Source organism: Bufo bufo, chromosome 10, assembly GCF_905171765.1.
Source record: "Bufo bufo chromosome 10, aBufBuf1.1, whole genome shotgun sequence".
In the NCBI taxonomy this organism is placed as follows: Eukaryota; Metazoa; Chordata; class Amphibia; order Anura; family Bufonidae; genus Bufo; species Bufo bufo.
This window is the reverse complement of record NC_053398.1, coordinates 100,367,283-100,392,564: the sequence shown is the minus strand read 5'-3', so window position 1 is coordinate 100,392,564 and position 25,282 is coordinate 100,367,283. Positions and strand designations below refer to the sequence as shown.

The following is a 25,282-nucleotide window of genomic DNA, read 5'->3' as shown; positions in this document are numbered from 1 at the left end:
TTTTTTCCTTGCCCCTTTTTTTGGTGGTGCATGCACAACTTTTTTGTCCACTCTTTTTGGTGGAATCTGCAAGAGTCCATGGATGGAACCTCCATTGCAAATGTGAACATGCCCTTCCCTTACTGATTCGATGTTCGATTTTTGTCCAATTTGCTGAGATAATACACTGCTCAAAAAAATAAAGGGAACACTTAAACAACACAATGTAACTCCAAGTCAATCACACTTCTGTGAAATCAAACTGTCCACTTAGGAAGCAACACTGAGTGACAATCAATTTCACATGCTGTTGTGCAAATGGGATAGACAACAGGTGGAAATTATAGGCAATTAGCAAGACACCCCCAATAAAGGAGTGGTTTTGCAGGTGGTGACCACAGACCACTTCTCAGTTCCTATGCTTCCTGGCTGATGTTTTGGTCACTTTTGAATGCTGGCGGTGCTTTCACTCTAGTGGTAGCATGAGACGGAGTCTCCAACCCACACAAGTGGCTCAGGTAGTGCAGCTTATCCAGGATGGCACATTAATGCGAGCTGTGGCAAGAAGGTTTGCTGTGTCTGTCAGCGTAGTGTCCAGAGCATGGAGGCGCTACCAGGAGACAGGCCAGTACATCAGGAGAGGTGGAGGAGGCCGTAGGAGGGCAACAACCCAGCAGCAGGACCGCTACCTCCGCCTTTGTGCAAGGAGGAACAGGAGGAGCACTGCCAGAGCCCTGAAAAATGACCTCCAGCAGGCCACAAATGTGCATGTGTCTGCTCAAACGGTCAGAAACAGACTCCATGAGGGTGATATGAGGGCCCAACGTCCACAGGTGGGGGTTGTGCTTACAGCCCAACACCGTGCAGGACGTTTGGCATTTGCCAGAGAACACCAAGATTGGCAAATTCGCCACTGGCGCCCTGTGCTCTTCACAGATGAAAGCAAGTTCACACTGAGCACATGTGACAGACGTGACCAAGTCTGGAGACGCCGTGGAGAACGTTCTGCTGCCTGCAACATCCTCCAGCATGACCGGTTTGGCATTGGGTCAGTAATGGTGTGGGGTGGCATTTCTTTGGAGGGCCGCACAGCCCTCCATGTGCTCGCCAGAGGTAGCCTGACTGCCATTAGGTACCGAGATGAGATCCTCAGACCCCTTGTGAGACCATATGCTGGTGCGGTTGGCCCTGGGTTCCTCCTAATGCAAGACAATGCTAGACCTCATGTGGCTGGAGTGTGTCAGCAGTTCCTGCAAGACGAAGGCATTGATGCTATGGACTGGCCCGCCCGTTCCCCAGACCTGAATCCAATTGAGCACATCTGGGACATCATGTCTCGCTCTATCCACCAACGTCACGTTGCAGTTGCACCACAGACTGTCCAGGAGTTGGCAGATGCTTTAGTCCAGGTCTGGGAGGAGATCCCTCAGGAGACCGTCCGCCACCTCATTAGGAGCATGCACAGGCATTGTAGGGAGGTCATACAGGCACGTGGAGGCCACACACACTACTGAGCCTCATTTTGATTTGTTTTAAGGACATTACATCAAAGTTGGATCAGCCTGTAGTGTGTTTTTCCACTTTAATTTTGAGTGTGACTCCAAATCCAGACCTCCATGGGTTGAAAAATTTGATTTCCATTTTTTTTATTTTTGTGTGATTTTGTTGTCAGCACATTCAACTATGTAAAGAACAAAGTATTTCAGAAGAATATTTAATTAATTCAGATCTAGGATCTGTTATTTTTGTGTTCCCTTTATTTTTTGGAGCAGTGTACATTTCCTCTTTCATTATTTTTTATTATTTTTTACAAACTACGGGCCACAGGAAAGGATGCAGGGCGAAATCGTGGGGTGTGGACAATGGAAGGGTCTGAGGAGGAGGGGACCCGAGCATGTGTAGAGGTGGAGGGAGTTTGGAACGAAGTGGGAGGAAAATAGTGGGGAGGAGAAGTAGAATACGACACAGAAGGGAACACATGCTCAGGGGGGGGAGAGTTTGGCGGTAATTGGCACTGGTGTGGGATGAGGGTGAGTGTTGGGGGGCGGTGCATAATTTCCCATGACCCGTTCTCTAGCATGATCTTAAACTCATGCAACTGCTCGGACGTCATTGAGTCCATCAAATTGATTATGCTTAGCCTATAATGGTAGTTAGGGCTGCGTTGAATCGCTGACTCCGCCCCCTCCCAGTGGTGAATCAAGTCAGCACTAAATACTTTGATGTTCGGCAAAACCTTCTAGAGCGTCGGAAACTACCTCTACAAGGTCCACATAATCATTTCAACTTGGCCTACCGGCTCTCTGCCTGCTCACCAGGGCTCTCAAATTTGGCCGGAAACCTAAGAGCCTCTGTTGAGCGGAGGGATCCGGTAGGGGACCCGGATTGGCACTAAGGCTGTTTTGAAAAAAAAAAAAATACCAAGGGCGTTATAGTAAACGCACAATAGTGAGCCTATGGTAGTTTTAATTTCACTGCAGCTGGAGTGTCCAAGGTTACTATTCCCCTGTACAGGACAATGAAAACACAGACACAGTGAAGTAAACTATCATTTTTTTTATTTTTTGAGAATATATATTATATATATATATTATATATATATATATATATATATATATATATATATATAGAAAAAAAAAAGCAGCACACACTAAACGCGGGTGCAATTCCTTATGGGGGCCTGTGACCAAGGTCCCAAATGTGTAAAGAAGAAAAAAGGCAGCACGTTTCAGCTCTCTCATTGGAGCCTTTGTCCAGCTGAATAACATGCGCATAGTGACATACATAAATAGTGCGAGCAATTTGCATAATCAAAAATCCATGATTAAGTAATAAAGTGCAAGTTCATCAATGCATGGCAATATTAAAAGCATAATTCATCTGTGACCATGATCATAGCAAAGTTATTTGTGAACGTCGTCGAATAAAGTGCATGGCGTGGTAAAAACAGTAATAATATTGATCTGGGTACATAATTATCAATAAAAATATATAAAGTGCACAGTGGGTATCAATAACAACTTAATTGAAACCTTAAAAACATTCAAATCAGTCACGTTCGGTCGTAGAGACATGATGGAACCTGCTTGGCGTCCGGAAAAGCGGTCTCTGCGTGCGCCGCTACACGTGCTCTAGCGAGACACGGGATAATGCATAAAGGTGTGGGAACCACAACAAAGATGGCTGCTGACTACCTTTCGTACAGGGCGCATGCTCATGCCAATACAGGCCGGCAAGTTCCTCATACAAAATTGCAAAGATACACTAAATGTATTCAAAGCTCCACAGTTCAAGCAGACAAAAGCTGATCCACAAATGGAAGACCAACGGGCAACCATCAGTCTCAGTTCCGGGATGTCTGTTCCGGGGGGGGAAGGGGGTATCACGGAGTGTCAGACCGTATTCTCCTCCCCTCCCAGACCTATCAGCATATCTGCTCCATGTCATTATCCCTGTGCAGCCCTGGGATCCGGTAGGGGACCCGGATTGTCCTGAGCAGATGCATGAGGGACAGGAGGGCTGGCGGTGGCGATCCGTTCCGGTTCTGCCTCAGGAGGTTATTCAGGCTCCCGAGTGCTACTGGGAGTTTTGTAGGAAAATACAAATGAAAGTAAAGAATTGTCCTTTAAATACAGCATCCATGTTCTATGCTATGGCTACCTTATACCATAGGGGGCTGGCCAAAACAGGGGAGCCAAACGCTCCGCTGTCTCAGACAACCCCTTAAAATAAATGCTTTTTACAGTCCTTAAAAAAAAATTACCTTCTTGGTGCCATGGTACGTCGCAGGAACCCTAGGGCTGGGCCTGAACCTCCTTGTTATAGTCCCTCCTAAAGCGGTCCCGGATAGATCGCCACCGCGTGGCAACCTGTTTGACTGTTGAAAAAAACATAAAAATAATAATTTGCATGAGCCGCCGCATTTAGATCCCCCAGGTCTCAAAAAGATCTGAACATATGTCCCTCCAGAGCCGCTGGGTGCAATGATGATCAGCGTAGTGGCGGTCGGACTGGTCCCATAAAGATGGACGCGCCTCCACCAGTTGGATGAGGAGCTCATTATCAACGTGAGGGACAACAAACTCCTCATCTTTCCTGGTGGAGCCTCTGGAACCCTGAAAGAAAGAAAAAAATTAACTGAAAATCCGAAAACAAAATGCAAATTACAACTACTTAATCAAGACTTACACGTCTATTACCGCCACGCACATTCCCACAAACTCTGGAGGCGACTGGGGGATCCTGGCTGACGGCTCTAGGTGCAGGTTGCTAAAACAAAAAATGGTTTAACCGTAATGTATTAAAAAAATAAAAAATATATACTTCTTGACGGCCCTGGTCTGGGCTTGGTCCACCTCCCCTGGATGACGGCGAGGCCACCAACGGTGAGCCGGGCACGGCAGGTAAGCTGGCCACAGCTGGAGAGCTGGTCCCAGCAAGTGAGCCGGCAGATGATGATGAAGAAGAAGCCTAGAATAAAAGCACATACTGGTTAATGCAGGCATGCTCAACATGCGGCTCTCCAGCTGCATGCAAAACTACAACTCCCAGCATGCCCAAACAGCCTACAGCAGGGCATTGTGGGTAGTTTTACAACAGCTGAAGGGCCGCAGGTTGAACATGCCTGGGTTAATGCAACGAATCACACAGTACAAACTCCAGGCGTTGATTTTATACTTACCGACCTCTGGATACGAAGGCGCCTTCTTTGTTGAGGTGAAGACATCTGTACGCGTAGTGGCGTTCACACAATCCATGGAGCCCCGGTGCGAAACTGATCCATAGGGCCCCCCCCCCTCCCCCCCCCCCCCCAACCTGCCTCCACCCCATCCACCCCCCACCCCCACTACCTCCCCTACCAGTGGTGTACTTATAGAGTTATGGGCCACAGTGCAAACATTTTTACAAAGACCGGCAGATTTTCTTACTAAGGGCTCTTTCCATACGGCTAATCCGCTGCATGAATGAGTGCCAAGCCCCATTCTGCACAGCAGAGACACGGAGCAGTAACATGACTGACTGATCTTTTTACTACAAAATCACGGTGACAACTTTATCTCACTGTGATTTTGTAGTAAAAAGATCACAGTGAGGCACAGAGCATTATCAATCATGTTAATGCTCCGTGTCTCTGCTGTCCGGAACGGGGCTTGGCACTCTTTCACGCAGCAGATTCCACGCACGGGATCCGCTCGTGTGAAAGAGCCCTAAGCCTAATGCATGGCTACACTCAGTCCTAATAAAATCTGGTCCTACCTCATCCAGGGTCTCGCTGGCGTCGGCGTGATGTCCGCTGGATCCAGAACAAGGTCTCTGTCTGTGGTGAGAAAAAAAGAATAATCACATAAGGAAGGGATGGTGACTGCCCCTGTGAAATCACCAGCAGGGGGCACTGTGCTGGCTTGTAAGACTGAGCCATGCCAATGTATAGCAGGGTAATCTAGGACATTTTCCCCAAATGCCAGATTATGTGTCCCCTCACAGTAGTAATGCCAGATTATGTTCCCCCTCACAGTAGTAATGCCAGATTATGTTCCCCCTCACAGTAGTAATGCCAGATTATGTTCCCCCTCATAGTAGTAATGCCAGATTATGTGCCCCTCACAGTAGTTATGACAGATTATGTGCCCCTTCACAGTATTTATGCCCAGTTATATGCCCCCTCAAAGTGGATTTGCCCAGATATGTGCCCCTTCAGAGTGGTTATGCCAGATTATGTGCCCCTCACATTAGATATGCCCACATATGTGCCGCTCACAGTGGTTATGGCAGATTACGTGCCCCCTCACAGTAGTTATGCCTTCATATGTGCCCCCTCATAGTTATGCCTTCATATGTGCCCCTCTCACAGTAGTTATGGCAGATTAGGTGCCCCCTCAAATTAGTTATGGCAGATTAGGTGCCCCTCAGTAGAGATGCCCACTTTTGTGCCGTGTGAGTGAGTGTGCGCTCCCCCACCCCTCGACCTTGACCCTCCACCCCCCATATTATACATGTAATGGAGGCATGGAGTGCTCTGATGGGGCCTGAAATTGCCACTGGGCCCCATCAGAGCGCTCCTTTACATGTGAGTACAGCGGGGCCCCTGCCAGCGCCCTGGGGGGGTCCACAGGCGGCCGGGCCCCCTGGAGTTCCAACATAATACCAGACAAAATGCAGATAACGTTATAAGAACATGTTTAGAGCACCGTTTACAGAGATATCACCCAATTTTTTTTTTGAAGAACTTACTTTACGCTGGGTTCAGACCTGAGCGTACTGACCTGAGCGCTCTGTATGCGCGATTCTCCGGGCGTCTCACATACGCGGCTCCAGAAGTAAGCAAACGCCCATTGTCGCGCGTTCCCGGAAGTCTATGTACGGGAACACGCGACACTACGCCCCAAAGAAGCTCCTGTACTTCTTGGGGCGTAGGGCGTTTTACAGCGTGTTTGTACGCGCTGTAAAACGCTCAGGTGAGAACCATACCCATAGGGAAGCATTGGTTCTTGCCTGTTGAGCGTTTTACAGCGCGTAGGAACACGCTGTAAAACGCTCAGGTGTGAACCCAGCCTTAAAGTCGATAAATTGGTGCTTGCCCACCACAGAACTTTTTCTTTCAAATTTTATTTAAGTTTTGGACGAAGCTAATAAAAAAATATATTTTTTTTTTTATATTAATCCCACAAGTGCCATCAGACCCCCAGTGCCTGCAGCACCACCCTCCCCTAGAGCCAGCAGCCCCCCTAGAGCCAGCAGACCCCCCAGTGCTAGCAGCCACCCCCTCCCCAGGGCCAGCAGACCCCCCTAAGTGCCAGCTGCACCCCCCTAGTGCCAGCTGCACCCCCCTAGTGCCAGCTGCACCCCCCTAGTGCCAGCAGCCACCCCCAGTGCCAGCAGCCACCCCCAGTGCCAGCAGCCCCCCCCCCCCCCCCCCCCAGTGCCAGCTGCTTCCCCATAGATAGATGGATAGATAGAACAGATAGATAGAAAAAGATAAAGACAGAAAACAGACAAACTTCTAATACTTACCAGTGTACACCAAGTTGCTCCTCCAAGATGGCCGACGATGCTGGGGGAGGGGAAGGAATATTACTGGACATGCGCAGAGACCTGAATGTTTTGAAACGGATATGTCTTAAAGCGGAGCCAGTACAAACGGATCCGTCCCCATTGACTTCAATTGTGTTTCCGGATGGATCAGTTTGGCTCCGCATCGTCAGGCGGACACCAAAACGCTGCAAGCAGCGTTTTGGTGTACGCCTCCAAAGCGGAACGGAGACCAAACGCAGGTAAACTGATGCCTTCTGAGCGGATCCTTATCCATTCAGAATGCATTGGGGCTGAACTGATCCATTTTGGACCACTTGTGAGAGCCCATGACGGATCTCGCAAACGGAAACCAAAACGCCAGTGTGAAAGTAGCCTAACCCTGGCCACCTCTAGTACAATGTCACAGACTGGATGTGCCAGGATTGGCAGACTTGTGTTTCGAGATAGGTGCAGATCCCAAAGGCGGGACCTGCATCTGTTGGGCATTTATGGTATGCCAGGTTTGCCCCCATATTACAATTGGTTGCTGGGTGTCCTAGCAGGGGGACATTTCATACTCCGCTTTTTATTAAGAAGAGATTCTAAGGCTACATGCACACAAAACATGGATGGCGTCCGTGCGAGTTCCGCAATTTGCGGAACGGCACGGACAGCCTTTAATATAACTGCCTATTCTTGTCCGCAAAGCGCGGACAAGAATAGGACATGCTATATTTTTTTGCGGGCCCGCGGAACGGAGCAACGGATGCGGACAGCACACGGAGTGCTGTCCACATCTCTTGTGGCCCCATTGAAGTGAATGGGTCCGCATCCGAGCCACCAAAATTGCGGCTCGGATGCGGACCAAAACAACGGCCGTGTGCATGAGGCCTAAGGTTGAGACCATACGATTGACCTGGCGGCATCAGGCAAACTACGTCCACCTGTGGCAGCTCTTGACCACATTGTCTTGTCTCAACCTAACAAACAACAATGGTCCAAGGTGGAATACCCCTTTAACAAGTCGTACCATAAGTATTTCTTACATATTTCCTGTGGCTGCTTTATCAATTATTTAACTCAAGAGTTTGCAATTAATATACATTTTTTTAAGCAAAACAGATAACTCAGAATGTAAAATTTTAAAATTAACCCATCTACACCAGTTCACTGGCTTATAAAAGCTGCAAAATTTTTGCACAAAAATTTGAGACTTTTTGTCCTATGTTGCATCTTTCGACACTTTGTAAAAGTGATTGGGGGTAAGCTGTGGACATGGGGCCTCCCACAGCAATGAGATTTACCATCATTTTGGCCAGAAATTGCTGTAAATTATAGTGAAAATCTACTCCTGCTCGAAGCTGGACTAAATGTATTCAGAGGTATGTGTCTTAATAAATATGGCGCATCCTACTCCAGGGTACTTTAGATTAAAATGTACGTGCTGGTGGAAAATGGCTGTGTCACGGCCATTTTCAGAACTTTTGAAGTCTGTGGGTAAATTCATGTCTGTTGTTTTAACTGACCTTAAATTCTGGTCATCAAAAAGTAGGACATGTCGTATTTTTGACCGTTTTGACGTCCTGACAGCCTCCATGGAAGTCAGTGGGCCCGTTTTTTAACGGCCCTTCTACAGAATGGCATCTATCTGATACCCATTAAAATTAGGTTGATTGCCAGCAGACGCTGAGGACAGGCAGAGAAATCCTATCGTATGCAGTAGAAGCCAAAGAAATGTCACCGGTGAGATAATGTGACCATCTTCTCGGTGTTTTCAGGGGGGGGGGGGGGGGGGGGGGAAGGAGGACAATGAAGTTTATCTATTTTTTTTTAACAGCCATAGAAAATGGCCAGGAAATAGATAAAAAAAATTGTGAAAAACGGATGCAAAATGGCCATAAACAACTGCCAGTTTTTTCTTCTGTTCCCCAATTGTCTATTTTTCTCCAGATTTGTGTCTCACCCGTCTTTCTGTATCTCATGAAATCATGAAGCAGTCATTACAGTCCATTCAATTAGGATTTTATCAGAGTAAAAAAAATATCTTTGGGTAGGGAAGGTGTTAAACAAGTGAAAGGTATGCTTACTGGTGCATCCGTTCTCCGCTTCAGCGCCCCCGCTCCACTCCTCCCGGGTGAGCTTTGTTTACATGACTGCACTAGCGGTGTGCCCGTATACCCCATGTGACCATTGCAGCCAGTCGCCGGCCTCAGCGGTCTTGTGCTATACACTGCTGAGGTCAGCGGTTGGCTGCAGCAGTCACTTGTTGAAATATGGGCACGTCCTGATTGGAGTGGTGTTGCTGGAGCAGAGGGGCTTTGAACCTACCCCCTAACCTGCCATTTTTTTATTTGTATTTTTTTAAACTCTTGACAACTCTTATAAAATTCCATTACATTAGGTCCTTTACTCCGCTAGATGGCACATCCACCTGCCACAGCTGATATAGTAGCGGTGAGTTATAATTGGTAGATTTTTGAGTGTCCATAGACTACAACTCCCAGCATATCTAAGGGCGTATACTGTACGGTGTTGTAAATTATCTAGTGGTTCCTCTCGCTCTCTAGTTATTCTCATTTGGGAAGTAATTAACATCCCTTCGCATCAGAGATTTTAATTTAATTTTCAGGCAGTGTAGTCACACAATGCGTTTCTTCTGGGAGAGGAGTTAACCCATTCCTCCCCATCCCGGGACTGAATAGCGGGTACGGCTCCTTACATTGCTTCTCTCTTCAGCTGATTTACAGTAATTAGATTTGCCAGGGGACAGGTGAATGGGCACAGGTAATACTACTTTGGTTCTACTGTAATTGAGGTCTCTAGGTAGAAATCCAATTATCTTTTCAATTCCTGCTTTGCACTCATTGTAATTGTTTCTGCAGCATGCTCGCGATCTACAGAAGGGTTTTTTTCCCTTCACTGTCAAGGCGCCAGTCTACAAGTCCTGCAGACATTCCTGGCAGAAGCGGTTACATTAGGGCCCTGGTTGTAAAGCCGGTCTCAAGTTTTAACATCTCACTGTTTAACTTTACATAAAATGTGAAGCAGCTTAGTCTTGGGCCACATTCACACGACCCTGTGTATTTTGTGGTTTGCAAACCGCGGATCCGCAAAATACGGATACCGGCCTTGTGCATCCCACACTTTCCTTTCTCTATTCTAGAAATACCTATTCTTGTCCACACAACGGACAAGAATAGAACATGTTCTATAGTCTGGGGAATGGCCGCACGGAGGCAGACAGCGCATGGGTGACATCGGTGTGCTGTCCACATTTAGAAATGAATGGGCTCACATGCAATTCGTAAAAAATGCGAATCGGACAAGGCTCCGAAATATGGTCATGTGAATGTAGCCTCATGTTACTTTTTGTTTTTACAGAGTGTGAATAAGTGTGTTCTCTCCATTCACATCCAGAGCTGCTTTCTCAATTCTGCTGGTTGTCCTTCGAAACACAGGGGGTCATTTATTAAACTGGTGTAAAGTAGCACTGGCTTAGTTGCCGATAGTAACCAATCAGATTCCACCTTTCATTTATTACAGCTCCTTTGGAAAATGAAAGGTGGAATCTGATTGGTTGCTATGGGCAACTAAGCCAGTTCTACTATACACCAGTTTGATAAATCTCCCCCGCAGTCTATGTATACTACTGTTGACCTAACAGTTTAGGGCCCTTTTACTCGGGCTGAGGATTGCGATTGAATGCGTACGTATTTGTGACAAACAGGCCCCGCCCTGGGAACTCCCCCAAACAGCACTGGACTGCCCGTTTATGGGCGCAGCATACACAGGCCCCGCCCATTTCAGCTTACATAAGTTTTTTCTGCAAATTGGGTACAGCTGTTGCAAAATTGGGACAGTAGGCCACGGTATGGATGACTTACCGGTATTTAGGCCACATTTACATCAGCGTCCATTAGAGAAGAAGAACAGCAAAAATAATGCAAGTGCCGGATTACGGAAACGAATGGAGCCAAGTGAACCCCATTGATTATAATGGGTTCCACTTTTTTTTAGCGGAAAAAAAAATCCCTTCATACATTACTTTTCTTTGTCCGCTCTTTTTGGGGGAATCTGCGAAGGAGGTTCCGAGTGGAGCCTTTAATGCCCATGTGAACAATGAGCTCCCACAATGCACTTCTTTATGGTAATAGGAAGGGAAAGAATTCTGATTCAGCTTTGGGTGTTTAATGGAGGAGAAAACATGTTGTAACTTAAAATTGGTGCCTCTCCTGTGGGGCAGCACTGATTACATTATTATTTTGGGCAGAAAAAATAGTTAGCAGGAGGTGCAAGATTTTTTTTGGGGGGGGGGGGGCTTGCAAAAAAAACACTTTGAATTTCATGCATTTTTTATTTTATTAAAAAAATTTTATTTTGTGAGCTTGTTTTATTCTGAGTGCTCATGCGCATAAAACTTATTTTTTTTGTCCTTATTTTTATTTTTTGCGGTCCAAATGTGGAACCATTCATTTCAATGGGGTCACAAAAAAAATGGAAATGACTCCTTGTGCATTCCGTATCCGTATGTCCGCAAGTCTGTTCTACCAAAAAATTACAAAAAGGACAGGCATTGTTACAATGGATCCGCAAAAAACGGATACAACACGGACGTCACACAGATGTCATCTGTTTGTTTTTTGCGGATCCGTTTTTTGCGAACCGCAAAATACATGCGGTCGTGTTCATGAGTCCTTATTTTGTAGGCACATGATCGTATGTATTTTGCTATCCTCAAACCGCGGATCCGCAAAACATGGATACCTGCCATGTGCATCTCGCACTATCCTCTGTCTCTATCAAAGAAATGCCTATTCATGTCTGCAAAATGAAGAAGAATAGGACATCTTCTATCCTTTGCGGAACGGCCGCATGGATGCCGACAGCACATGGATGGCATCCACATCCTGTCCGCATTTACGGTCGTCTGCATGAGGCCTTACGTGTACTTTTTCAAGTTTGTCCAGCTCCAGCCTATAGACAAGCCTATAAGAAAACTCCTAAAAATGCTACACCTAGAGCATGCTGTGATCTGAAAACACCCAAAAACACACAAAAGTGAAAAAAAGACACTATTTGTTTATTCTTCTTTATTATAGCTAATTCCTGGCCACAGTGTTTTCTTTAAAGAAAAAAAAAGAAAAAAATTCACAAAAAGTTGTTTTTTCAAAAAAAATCGATGTGAACACTACAAGTGATGTTTTGACTCTTTTTTTTTTTTTTATATATATATGGTAAAATTGGTGAACTGTACATTTATGCCCTTTGTGCATGACGGAAGAAAAACTGTTATGCTGATGGAGTTATGATTATGGCGTATTTTAAAAACTAAGGTATTATTATTAAAGTTTGGTGCAAAATTCTTGGGGTGGGGGCAGGGGGTATTCTTTTCTATACCAAGCCAAATCTGTTTTACATGAGCTTTATTATTTTTTTTACAGTAATCCATGGTGAAACTTTTCATTCTACTGAACATCAAGCCATAAGGAATGACCAGTAGCAGGCCATTTCTCTAATATCTACCGATATATGTGTTAATTCTTGCAGCCGTCTCCTAGGGTCTGATTTCTAATAAATTAATTGCAACTTATAATACAATGCCCAGTTTATCCACATATGTAGTGGTCAGACTGGATTTACCTATAGACACGGTAGGCCTATTCCTATAGGTGGCCCTAGGGGACGTGTGATATACCGCTATATTCATGTGTAATTGATGTGTAGTATTTAGACATTAATAGGACGGTGGGAATGAGAGGAGGACACTTTGTGAAGGGGAAAGCTGGTATCACTGATGGGCACCTGGTATTTTGTGTCCCCAGGCTCTTGACACCTATCCAGTCCTGATGGAGACTATTATTATATGAACATTCAGATGCTTTCCTGTTACTAACTCTGCTCTTTCTCCTTTCTTACTTCTCTTGTGCTTCAGTAATGTGGATACTAGAGAGCTGTGCGGTAAGATCCCCCTCATGACCTATCCTGTCGCTGGACTATAATAGAGCATTTTCCCCATAAAAATCGCCAAAATATAAATCGTACAGTTGTCTTCTTCTGGCAAATGGTAAAAAAAAACCTCTCTTAAAGAGGTTGTCCAAGACAGCACATTCCACTTTCAGTGCCAAGGCTCCCGTCCCCACACTTGAATGTGTCCGCAATCCGGAGCTGCGGTGCGGACTGGAGGCACGGAACTCCACGGAAGCACTACGGAGTGCTTCTGTGGTGTTTCTGCCCGTGCCTCCGCACCGTAAAAAAATAGAACATGTTCTATTTTTTTGCGGTTCGGACGGATCACGGACCCATTCAAGTTGAATGGGTCTCGATCCATCCCGGCCGCTGCACGGACGTTGCCCGTGCATTGGGGACTGCAGATTGCGGCACGGAACGGACGCACAACGGCTGTGTGCATGAGGCCTTACACAGGTGGATGTGCTGCTGGCAAACGAGGATTTTAGTTGCTGCACAAAGGATGCGATCACCGACAAATTGTCGTTTTGCTTGTTCCTTGGTGTTTGGTGATACCTTTCCCACTGACCAGATTTCAGGAATCATATGAATGTTTATTCCCGATAATTGACCTGATCTGGCTGGGGTTAAAGAGACCTTACTCAATATAAGAGGAAGCCTCCCAGAATTACATTTATCCGGGCAAGTTCTGAACTAACATTGAAGCAACACACAATGCCGGGAGAACTCATGTCTAAAGCCTCCGAGACACGGACTGCAGCTGTGGGCCATAATACATGCTGTAAATCCGGATCAGTACTAAATAAGTAATGCACAGTATTTTCCTTAGATTAAATCTATAGATAAACTGTAAAATGATGCAGAAAGGTGGCCATGGTTTAACCCTTTCCTTCTGCGGTAATGACAAGAGGCACTGTAAATTAGATGTGCATGCCTTTCGTATTCCAAGAAGTGGCCATAGTTCTAATGTACGTCAATAAGATATTTAAAGAGGACCTTTCACCATAATAAAACCTCTAAACTAACTATACAGACATGTAGAGCGGCGCCCAGGGATCCCCCTGCACTTACTGTTATACCTGGGCGCCGCTCCGTTCTCCCGGTATAGCCTCCGGTATCTTCATAGTTAGGCTCCACCCAGGGGAACCTGCCGGCGTCTCTTTCTCCCATGCTGTAGCGCTGGCCAATCGCAGCGCTCAGCTCATAGCCTGAGAGGCATTTTTTTCTCTCAGGCTATGAGCTGAGCGCTGCGATTGGCCAGCGCTACAGCATGGGAGAAGGAGACGCCGGCAGGTTCCCCTGGGTGGAGCCTAACTATGAAGATACCGGAGGCTATATCAGGCGAACGGAGCGGCGCCCAGGTATAACAGTAAGTGCAGGGGGTCCCTGGGTGCCGCTCTACACGTCTGTATAGTTAGTTTAGAGGTTTTATTATGGTGAAAGGTCCTCTTTAAAAGGCCTCTGTCAGCAGATCTGTCCTTATGACACTGGCTGACCTGTTACATGTGCGCTTGGCAGCTGAAGGCGTCTGTGTTGGTCCCATGTTCAGATGTGCCCGCATTGCTGAGAAAAATGATATTTTAATATATGCAAATGAGCCTCTAGGAGCAATGGGGGCGTTGCTGTTACACCTAGCGGCTCTGCTCTCTCTGCAACTGCTGCTCCCTCTGACTGGGCCAGGGGTTATGACATTTTCACTGCCTGGCCCTGTCAATCAAAGTGGAGAGGGAGCGGCAGTTACAGAGAGAGCAGAGCCTCTAGGTGTAATGGTAACGCCCCCGTTGCTCCTAGAGGCTCATTTGCATATAATAAAACATCATTTTTCTCCCAATGCGGGCACATCTGAACATGGGACCAACACAGATGCCTTCAGCTGCCAAGTGCACATGTAACAGGTCAGCCAGTGTCATAGGTACAAATCTGCTCACAGATGCCATTTAATGGCCAAAATAATGTAGTAAAATATTACAGAAACATCCCCCGAGAACATTGAGCCATAATATAATTACTATACTGGGGCGCTGCAGTTTCTGACCTGGAATTCTGTTTTCACAGATTATTTTGCGAATCAAATGGGAGATTATGAAGATGTCCTCTCTTCATTGGAAACACTCAATCTGTCTATCTTGAAGGCCATGGATTACACCAAGAAGGTGAGCTGCAGGTTTTCTGCCTGTCAAGGTGTATACGTAGTGCATATTTAATCTTTTAGATATTAGTTATTACTACTCATATACTAAAGCTGTACCAGCATTCCAAAGTCGCAAATATCTGTGCAAGCAACATTTTGCAATAAAATGTGCAACTTTTACAGATCTTCGCTGCTTACAGCACTTTTTAAAAAGAAAAAATGGGCAGAGCTTAGCGGAAGGGGACGGGGCCTCAGTGGGCTGCCACATTTACTGGCGTACAGTTTAACCCTAAGTTCACACCTGAGCGTTTTACAGCGCGTTCCTACGCGCTGTAAAACGCTCAACAAGGAGAAACCAATGCTTCCCTATGGGAATGGTTCTCACCTGGGCGTTTTACAGCGCGTACGATCGCGCTGTAAAACTCCCGACGCTCAAACAAGTTCTTGAGCTTCTTTGGGGCGTTTTGTCGCGCGTTCCCGTTCGCTTGTCTCTGTATGCGCGATTGTAAACGCCCGTACAATCGCGCATACAGAGCGCTCCTTTCAGAACGCTCAGGTGTGAACCCAGGGTAATGGATAACTGTCACATTTAGACCCTAATTCAAATTTTCATATATGTAGTTACTAATAACATGATATTCCAGAATCAGTTCCTATTAGACTGACTTACCCCATATTTAATAAGATTCAGCCCTTAGCGACCAGTCTGCATAAAACTGCAATTTCACTATTCAGTTAAGATGGCCGCCGCTGCCCTCACCTTGAGGCTAATCCCGCCTGCCCTCACTAGCCAGTAACAATAGCCCCCCAAAAGTGTCAGTAACCAGAGCCCTCCCCCCAAAGGGTTAATCTCCTGCAGCACAAAGGGGTCCTCTTACCACATGTTGCTTTCATTTATACACTGAGCAGACGGCAGATCTCCCTTCCCCGCTCTGCGCTGCTCCAACTCTGCATTGTCCCAGCTCTGCTGAGTGAGGGAGCGTCAGCAAAGGGCAGGGACAGGGAGAAGTGCACACAGTCCAGGCACTGTTATCAGCTGCTGGGGAGGACCTGGCTTTAATCATTTACCTACAGTCCCTGGCTGTCAGTAATATGAGCCTGCACGCTGCGTGCTCCGTCCTTCAACAGATAGACGGACCATGCCTAGCAACCCTATTTTAAGCACAGGTAAAAGTAGGCAGTACAGGGAACAAAAATGTGGAATTAAGGGGTAATTGAATACACAGTGAAAAGTTCAAATAGGGCCACCAAGGTGATATTAATCACCACAATCCAATACTCCAAAAAATATATATACGACAGTTATCCTTTTAATTGAAATTTAGAGCAGCCCGTAGTTTGTGCCCGGCAAAGGGTGCAAAGATGCAATAAAATGATTATAGGGGTTTTCTGACTCTTTCTAACTGATGACCTATCCTCTGGAACACTGTGTAGTTGCAGTGTAGGTGAGCGGGTCCTTTTAACGGGTGCACTAGGAGCTTTCACAGCACATATGATAGACCGAAAAGACCATTTATGAAAAGAGCTTAACTGATAAGTTCTCCAACTGATTCTGTGCAAGAGCGTATGAACAGTAAAGTGTCCCAGATCCTGTAGAACTCAGGGGGACATCCCACTTCAAACAGGGTTAGAGATAGCCAAGTTCTTGTGCTCTGCTCCTTCCGTCAGTCCCAAAGAGTTATGTGGAGCGGCAGTGTGCACGCAGTGTTCTCCTGATCGGCAGGGGCCTGCGGTCGGACCCTTGCTGCGCAGACGCTTATCTCCTATCTAGTAAATAGGGGATAAGTGTTTGTAATGGGACAAAGTGCATCTCTGAACTTGTAATGACATTTAGTTGCAAGTTGAAGTGGATTGTAAGAGGTTTTGTCAAGATCCCAAGCGCTGACTCGATCACTCCACCATTTACTGTTCTGTTGTTCTAAAGAGTAATCGTACTTTTTTGTGTGTTGGGAGAGTGATTATAATTAATTTTGCAATGTACTTTATTAGATGATTTTGTACTTTTTTACTAAAAAATACTCTGAAGTTGTCCCTAATCCGTCTTCAGTGTTCAGTGCAGTACTGAAGACTCTCCAGGCTCACTCTTACATGCAGAGTTGTCCTGCTGCTGTCCTCACTGTCTCCCTCCTACAGATCGCTGACCTTATATACTATAGAAATACTTCTGATCTTTCTCTCTGACACCTCTACACTGTCAATGGTGAGCGCTGACAGCGCATGTGTCCGCTATATCCCCAGCACGTTGACTAACGAGCCGCCAGGGATATACAGCAGAGTGTGCAGTCAGCCTTTACCATTATATATACAGCTGCTTGCACTGTGTATATAAATTGAAAAACATTATGGTAATATAGTTTATAAGGCTAAAAAAAGACATTTGTCCATCCAGTTCGGCCTGTTATCCTGCAAGTTGATCCAGAGGAAGGCAAAAATAATAACTGTGACGTAGAAGCCAATTTTCCCCACTTTAGGGGAAACAAATTCCTTCCCGACTCCAATCAGGCAATCAGAACAACTCTCTGGATCAACGACCCCTCTCTAGTAGCTATAGCCTGTAATATTATTACACTCCAGAAATACATCCAGGCCCCTCTTGAATTCCTTTATTGTACTCACCATCACCACCTCCTCAGGCAGAGAGTTCCATAGTCTCACTGCTCTTACCCTAAAGAATCCTCTTCTATGTTTGTGTACAAACCTTCTTTCCTCCAGACGCAGAGGATGTCCCCTCGTCACAGTCACAGTCCTGGGGATAAATAGATGATGGGAGAGATCTCTGTACTGACCCCTGATATATTTATACATAGTTATTATTTTTCTAACGTGAATAACCCTAATTTTGATAATCTTTCAGGGTACTGTAGTTGCCCCATTCCAGTTATTACTTTAGTTGCCCTCCTCTGGACCCTCTCCAGCTCTGCTATGTCTGCCTTGTTCATAGGATCCCAGAACTGTACACAGTACTCCATGTGTGGTCTGACTAATGATTTGTAAAGTAGTAGGAATATGTTCTCATCACGGGCATCTATGCCCCTTTTGATGCAATCCATTATCTTATTGGCCTTGGCAGCAGCTGCCTGACACTGGTTTCTGCAGCTTAGTTTGATGTCCGCTAAAATTTCTCAGTCCTTTTCCGTGTCAGTGTTACCCAGTGTTTTACCATTTAGTATGTACAGGTGACTTGCATTATTCCTTCCCATGTGCATAACTTTACATTTGTCAGTGTTAAACCTCATCTGCCACTTATCTGCCCAAGCCTCCAATCTATCCAGATCCCTCTGTAGTAGTATACTGTCCTCTTCTGTGTTAATTACTTTACACAGTTTAGTGTCATCTGCAAAATTTTATATTTTACTTCGCAAGCCTTCTACAAGATCATTAATAAATATATTGAAGAGAATAGGGCCCAATACTGACCCCTGAGGTACTCCACTAGTGACAGTGACCCAATCTGAGTGTGTACCGTTAATAACCACCCTCTGTTTTCTATCATTGAGCCAGTTACTTACCCACTTACAGACGTTTTCTCCCAGTCCGAGCATTGTCATTTTATATACTAACCTTTTATGTGAAAAGAAAAACACGAGAGAACTGAAGCTCATAGACGTCCAATTATTGAAAAATAGTATACTTTGTTACAAATTCAATTGATAATAAATACCATTAAAAGGGGGGGGGGGGGAAGGAGCAAGAACACCATCCCAGCAATACAGAATCTAAATATATAAATGTCAGAATGACATACACGATGATTTAATAAAAGGAGAGTCCTAGTACAAAAACATCACAGCAAAATTGCCAAACAATGTAGCTACTCAATAGCAGGTAATATCCTCAGAAGGTACTATATAGTATGACGCAGCAGGAGCTGCTGTATACACCCACTGAACCGTATCCAGACTATGTGTGACAAGCCATGAGTATGGATGGAGATAACACTGACTCACCAGAAGTGACGGAGACCCGAATGCTTGGGATGGCGTTACCCCGACACGCGTTTCGGCGTACCTTCGTCAGGGGGTAACGCCATCACTGTGGGGATTACAATTTAAACTGCCCGTAACCAATCCAAGCTTTGGTAGTGATTTGCCTCACCTGAACATTCGTAGGGCGCGCTGAGTTCGACGGCCAAAGCTCAGTGATCCTGCCCCCAGGCATCACGCCATGACGCGGCGAGCCACATGCCGAAATAACGTGACGTGCCCAGCCGGCATTGAGACGTCTAGGGGGAGGACACAGAGCGCGGCCCCACGACTCCGCGCGCGCCATGTCAGATGGGGAAATCTGAGACAGGAGTGCCTATTCTCCCTATCAGAAAATGTGGCATATACATATAAAAACATAATGCATATGTAATCATGCGGACATATAAGAAGCAAATATGTCTACAGATACCGTAGAATATTTTATATAACACTATTATGCATACAAGTATTAAATGTACACAAAACAGTTCTACAGGAATCAAATGGACTGTAGCATTATCTCATATTAAAATACAGAGCCACCTATTCAGTGTCGATAATGCAATAATGGGTTGAAATCAAAACTCTACATATATCTATATATCTAAAATGGGTGTACATACTGTTCCATATTACATGATGTAAAATATCAAATATACATTGTATGAGTTATACAGGTCATAAGCCTACACAAGTCAAACAATGGGTAACACTTCATGAATATCCCAAGTACTACAATAATAATAATATTGTTATTACATATACCGAAAATAAAACTATATAGAGTTGTAATTATTAAAGGAAACTCCACTGGAGAGATCTGCGTAAGAAAATCACAAAAGAGACTCCAGAAGGAGTTTCTGTGAGTCAAGGTGTGAAAAGTTTTTTTCAGTGTGGAAAATGAAAAGTGAGCCGATGATATCCATCGAAGATGGTGAAGTAATGAATGAAACTAAAAGTGAGCAGAATGTGAAAAAAGGCAATACAAGATTATCTAACATGAGAAGCACATAACCTTTTATGTGGTACAGTGTCAAATGCTTTGGAGAAGTCCATATATACGACGCTCATTGATTTGAAGCGGTCAGGTCTAGAACTTACCGCCTCATAGAAACTGATTGAATTAATGTGAAATGACCGATCCCTCATGAAGCCATGCTGATATGGCTTTGAAAACCCTCAAACAGTTTACCCATGACAGATGTTAAACTTACCGGCCTATAGTTTCTCTGTTTTTGGACCTTTTTTGAATATTGGCACCACATTTCAGTCCTTAAAGGGTTTCTATCACTTCGTTTCACCTATTTAGCTTTCAGACACTAGCGATCCGCTAGTGTCTGCTTTATCTAACCATCCTAATATAAGAGCTTATTGTCCTGCCGTTTAGCTAAAAAAAGAACTTATATAGATATGCAAATGAGCCTCTAGGTGCTATGGGGGCGTGATTAGCACCTAGAGGCTCCGTCTACCTTAACAAACTGCCGCCGCCCAGCGCGTCCCTCCAGCCCGCCCATCTCCTCCGGAATGCGATGCGCCTCGTATTCGGCGCATGCGCAGTGAATGTCTGATCGCTTCCCTGCTCAGACATCTCCACTGCGCCTGCGCCGATGACGTCATAGTGCTCCGAGGAACAGGCGCAGTGGAGATGTCTGAGCAGGGAAGCATCAGACATTCACTGCGCATGCGCAGAACAGAGACGCGCACGGAGAGGATCGCTTCAGCTGGAGATGGGCGGGCTGGAGGGACGCGCTGGGCGGCGGCAGTTTGTTAAGGTAGACGGAGCCTCTAGGTGCTAATCACGCCCCCATAGCACCTAGAGGCTCATTTGCATATCTATATAAGTTCTTTTTTTAGCTAAACGGCAGGACAATAAGCTCTTATATTAGGATGGTTAGATAAAGCAGACACTAGCGGATCGCTAGTGTCTGAAAGCTAAATAGGTGAAACAAAGTGATAGAAACCCTTTAAATATCAGAAATAAGTGTCAGGCTATGACATTACTTAATTCTCTTAGGATACGAGGTTGTATGCCATCTGGTTCTGGCGATTTGTCTATTTCAATCTTTTTAACACGCCACTGTACTTCTTCCCGGGTCAGACAGGGCTTTTTTAATGAGGAATTTACTTTTACATTCTGCATTTCATCTGACAGTTTATTTTCTTTAGTGAATACAGTGGAGAAAAAAATATTTAATAGCTTTGCTTTCTCCTCATCACTCTCTGCAACTCCCCCCTCATTACTCTGTAAAGGGCCGATACCTTCAGATTTATACTTTTTGCCATCTGGTCCCAGCGATTTGTCTATTTTCATCTTTTTAAGACGCAGCTCCACTTCTTCCTGGGTCAGACGGCACTTTTAATGGGGAATTTATTTTAACATTCTGCATTTCATCTGAGAGTTTATTTTCCTCAGTGAATACAGTGGAGAAAAAAATATTTATGGCTATGGACACCTTTGTGCCATCAAAACCAATAACCCCCATATCTTACTGTAATGGAGCACATAATAAAATTGCACTTGTTTGTTTTCTGCTATCATCTTTGCTTCACATGCCCTCAGAAATGCTCTGATATGAGACTTACTGTTCGGATGTCTCATCAGGCTCTGTGGGCGTTCCTGTTGCTTTCACATGCACGAGCTGAGCTAGTTCTCACTTTCCATTCTATATAAAGTCCATTATTTGTAGACACAATAGATATTTCTGTTGATAATGTTAGTGTAGCGATCTACAGTCAGAACCATGGCGTTATAAGCAGGATATAGAGCTCATCACTGACAGCTCTCACTACCTGCACTCTGTTCTGAATATAGTATTGTGTGCAGTCCGCACAGTGAGTAGTCACTTCTCCCACACCGATTAGTACAGTGTGACGATTTAGTGAGTGAATAAGACACATAATGCTATGTACAGCAGAGTACATTGGTTCAGTGTCTACCAGAGGTCACAATAACACCTGTACAAGCGTCATAGACGCCTGCTCAGGCTATTTTACTTCCTGAAAAAAGAACCGTGCATATTTTTCCGCATGGTCTTTTTCTAGTCAGGAGCGCTGTATCAGCAGCCTGCCAGGTCCTGCACACAGGAAGCCCCGCCCCTCACGGACATCTCCAGACTAAACAGTGCATTATGTGTATAGGACCTGTGGTGATGTCACAGTCATGTGATCAGCCACGTGTGTGGGAGTAGTAAAGTAAACTTCTAAGGCTCATTGTAGGACTGTGCTGGGTATGAAGGTTCCTTATTGGAGCATGTGTACCATGTAAAGCAAGGCTATGTAAGCATGTTGTGTAGTTTTCTGTGTGGCAGAGCTGTGTTTGCAGTCAGCACCATGTGGCAGTGCTGTATGCGCACAGTGGGTACCATGTGGCAGCACCATGTGGCAGACCTGTGTATGAAATGGGCACCTGTCACGGATGGTGTTGCAGAAAACTGGAAGTTATAAATAAACATCCGACTGACTTGATCCCAAACTAAGGAACATATGGGTAAGGAACATATCTATCTTTATGATAGATAATTGCATGCCCTCGTACCTAGACTGTGTGACACCTGAAAACCCTATAATAGTGAGGGGACACGACCACCGGCTCCCTGCGCTTAATACGGAGGGAGTCAGGGTCACCTAGAATCAAGCCAGCACGGAAACACAAATAAAGGAAAAGACTTATCTGAGGAACCAGCAGTTGCAGCATGTAGCAGTGAACACAATCCAGGAAGTAGTATAAACCGCAAAGTGAGGCAGTATGGGAGGAAATATAAAGGGAGGCAATCATTGTAAATAGATGACAGCTGGGAGAAGGAAAAGAGATGACAAAGTGAAACCAAAACAAAGAACATCATGCAAGAGGTACAGAAGAACGTCTGCCAGAACTTCTCAGAGAGCTGGCGGTGACGGCACCATGTAGTAGAGCTGTGTTTGCAGTCAGCACCATGTGGCAGTGCTGTATGCGCACAGTGGGTACCATGTGGCAGCGCTGTGTATGCTGTCAGCACCATGTGGCAGACCTGTGTATGCAATGGGCACCATGTAGCAGAGCTGTGTTTGCAGTCAGCACCATGTAGCAGAGCTGTGTTTGCAGTCAGCACCATGTGGCAGTGCTGTATGCACACAGTGGGTACCATGTGGCAGTGCTGTATGCACACAGTGGGTACCATGTGGCAGCGCTGTGTATGCTGTCAGCACCATGTAGCAGAGCTGTGTTTGCAGTCAGCACCATGTAGCAGAGCTGTGTTTGTAGTCAGCACCATGTGGCAGTGCTGTATGCACACAGTGGGTACCATGTGCAGAGCTGTGTATGCTGTCAGCACCATGTGGCAGAGCTTTGTTTTCAATGGGCACCATGTGGCAGAGCTGTGTTTTTAATGGGCACCATGTTGCGGAGATGTGTTTTCAATGGGCACCATGTGGCGGAGATGTGTTTTCAATGGGCACCATGTGGCAGAGCGGTGTTTGCAATGGGCACCATGTGGCAGAGCTGTGCTTGCAGTCAGCACCATCACACACCAGTTCTGCCCCGTATCTCCCATTCATTGATCACGCCCCACCCCGTGCCGTCCATCCTCTGCTGCTCACACATAATACACCAGTACTGCCCAGTATCTCTCATTCATTGATCGCACCCCCCCCCCCCCCACCCTTTCCTGGGTGCTGTGAATCCTCTGCTGCTCACACAGCGCAGCAAGACGAGTTCTGTCTCTGGGCCACGGGGGTCCGGCAGCATACCTGAAAAAGCTAGCGGCAATGGGATGCCGGTTTATAGCTCTATGTGTGACGTGACATGTATGACCAGAGCGCTGTCATTAGCATACAATGTGTATGCTAATGACGGCACTGGCGATTGTGTTAGCACCTGCCAGGGATGTGTTTTACAGCCCCTAATACACATGGCAGGGCTCACAATGAAAGTGCAGACGCCTGGTATGTGTATTAGGAGCTGTAAAAAACATCGCAGACTGGGCCTGCCATTAGCATACACAGGGATACACTGCGCGCTCCCATGTGGAGTGAGGAGGAGTTACAGAAAATCCGTCAGATGAGCAGCCTGCTGAGCATAGGAAGCACGGCAGGCTGGAGAACAAAAACAAAAAGAGATAAATCAACACAACCAATTTTTTTTACAAAGGTGTCCATATCCTTTGATGGCTTTGCTTTCTCCTCATCGCTGTCTGCAACTCCCCCCACATCACTCTTTAAAGGGCCGACACCTTCAGATATATACTTTTTACCATTTATATAATTGAAGAACATTTTAGGGTTAGGCTACTTTCACACTGGCGTTTTGGATTTCCGTTTGTGAGATCCGTTCAGGGCTCTCACAAGCGGTCCAAAACGGATCAGTTTTGCCCTAATGCATTCTGAATGGAAAAGGATCCGCTCAGAATGCACCAGTTTGCCTCCGTTCCGTCTCCATTCCGCTCTGGCCTGCCTGCAGCGTTTTGCTGTCCGCCTGACGAAACTGAGCCAAACGGATCCGTCCTGGCACACAATGTAAGTCAATGGGGACGGCTCAGTTTTTTCTGACACAATCTGGCACAGTAGAAAACTGATCCGTTCCCCATTGACTTTCAACGGAGTTCAAGACGGATCAGTCATGGCTATAGAAGACATAATACAACCGGATCCGTTCATGACGGATGCATGCGGTTGTATTATTGTAACGGAAGTGTTTTTGCAGATCCATGACGCTAGTGTGAAAGTAGCCTTAGTTTTACTCTCTTTGGCAATGAATCTCTCTGTCTCTAGTTTGGCTGCTTTTATTTGTCTTTTACATGTTCTATTTTTTTCCTTATAGTTTTCCAATACTTCCTCGCTACCCTGCTGTTTTAGCGATTTTCTTTTTAATAGTTTTCTCAGTTTTACCTAAGCTCTTTCTTTTCACATGCAGTATATAGCTGTGCTGTGTACTCCATACATACTGAGGAGAGACCAATATATTAATCTTAATAGATACAAATATATTAAATGTGACGTGTGCACATGGCTATTAATATATATATATATTTTTTTTTGAGAATGGAATAGAGAATTTTGGAAAATCTGCTGTAGATGAATATTGCAAATGTAATAAAACTATTTTAGTATATTCTATCCTGTGATATAATCCCTAGAAGTTAAATGTTCAAAGTCTGTACTGCTGAGAGATTTTAAAAACATTTTTCCTTTTTGAACTTCTTGATTTTACATTGTAGTCATTTCCCTTGTGCAGCGGACTATGGGAGTGGTAGTG

At 45.4% G+C, this 25,282-nt stretch overlaps 1 protein-coding gene across 1 annotated transcript in view; it reads left to right on the top strand.

Annotated features, from left to right (window-relative positions):
• Positions 1 to 25,282, top strand: part of NECAB2 (N-terminal EF-hand calcium binding protein 2) — a 209,332-nt gene that overhangs the window by 98,163 nt on the left and 85,887 nt on the right. The window contains exons 4-5 of the mRNA XM_040409577.1: positions 12,923 to 12,948; positions 15,013 to 15,110. Of these exons, the coding sequence (XP_040265511.1) occupies positions 12,923 to 12,948; positions 15,013 to 15,110 (124 nt within the window). The remainder of the gene's footprint in view (positions 1 to 12,922; positions 12,949 to 15,012; positions 15,111 to 25,282) is intronic.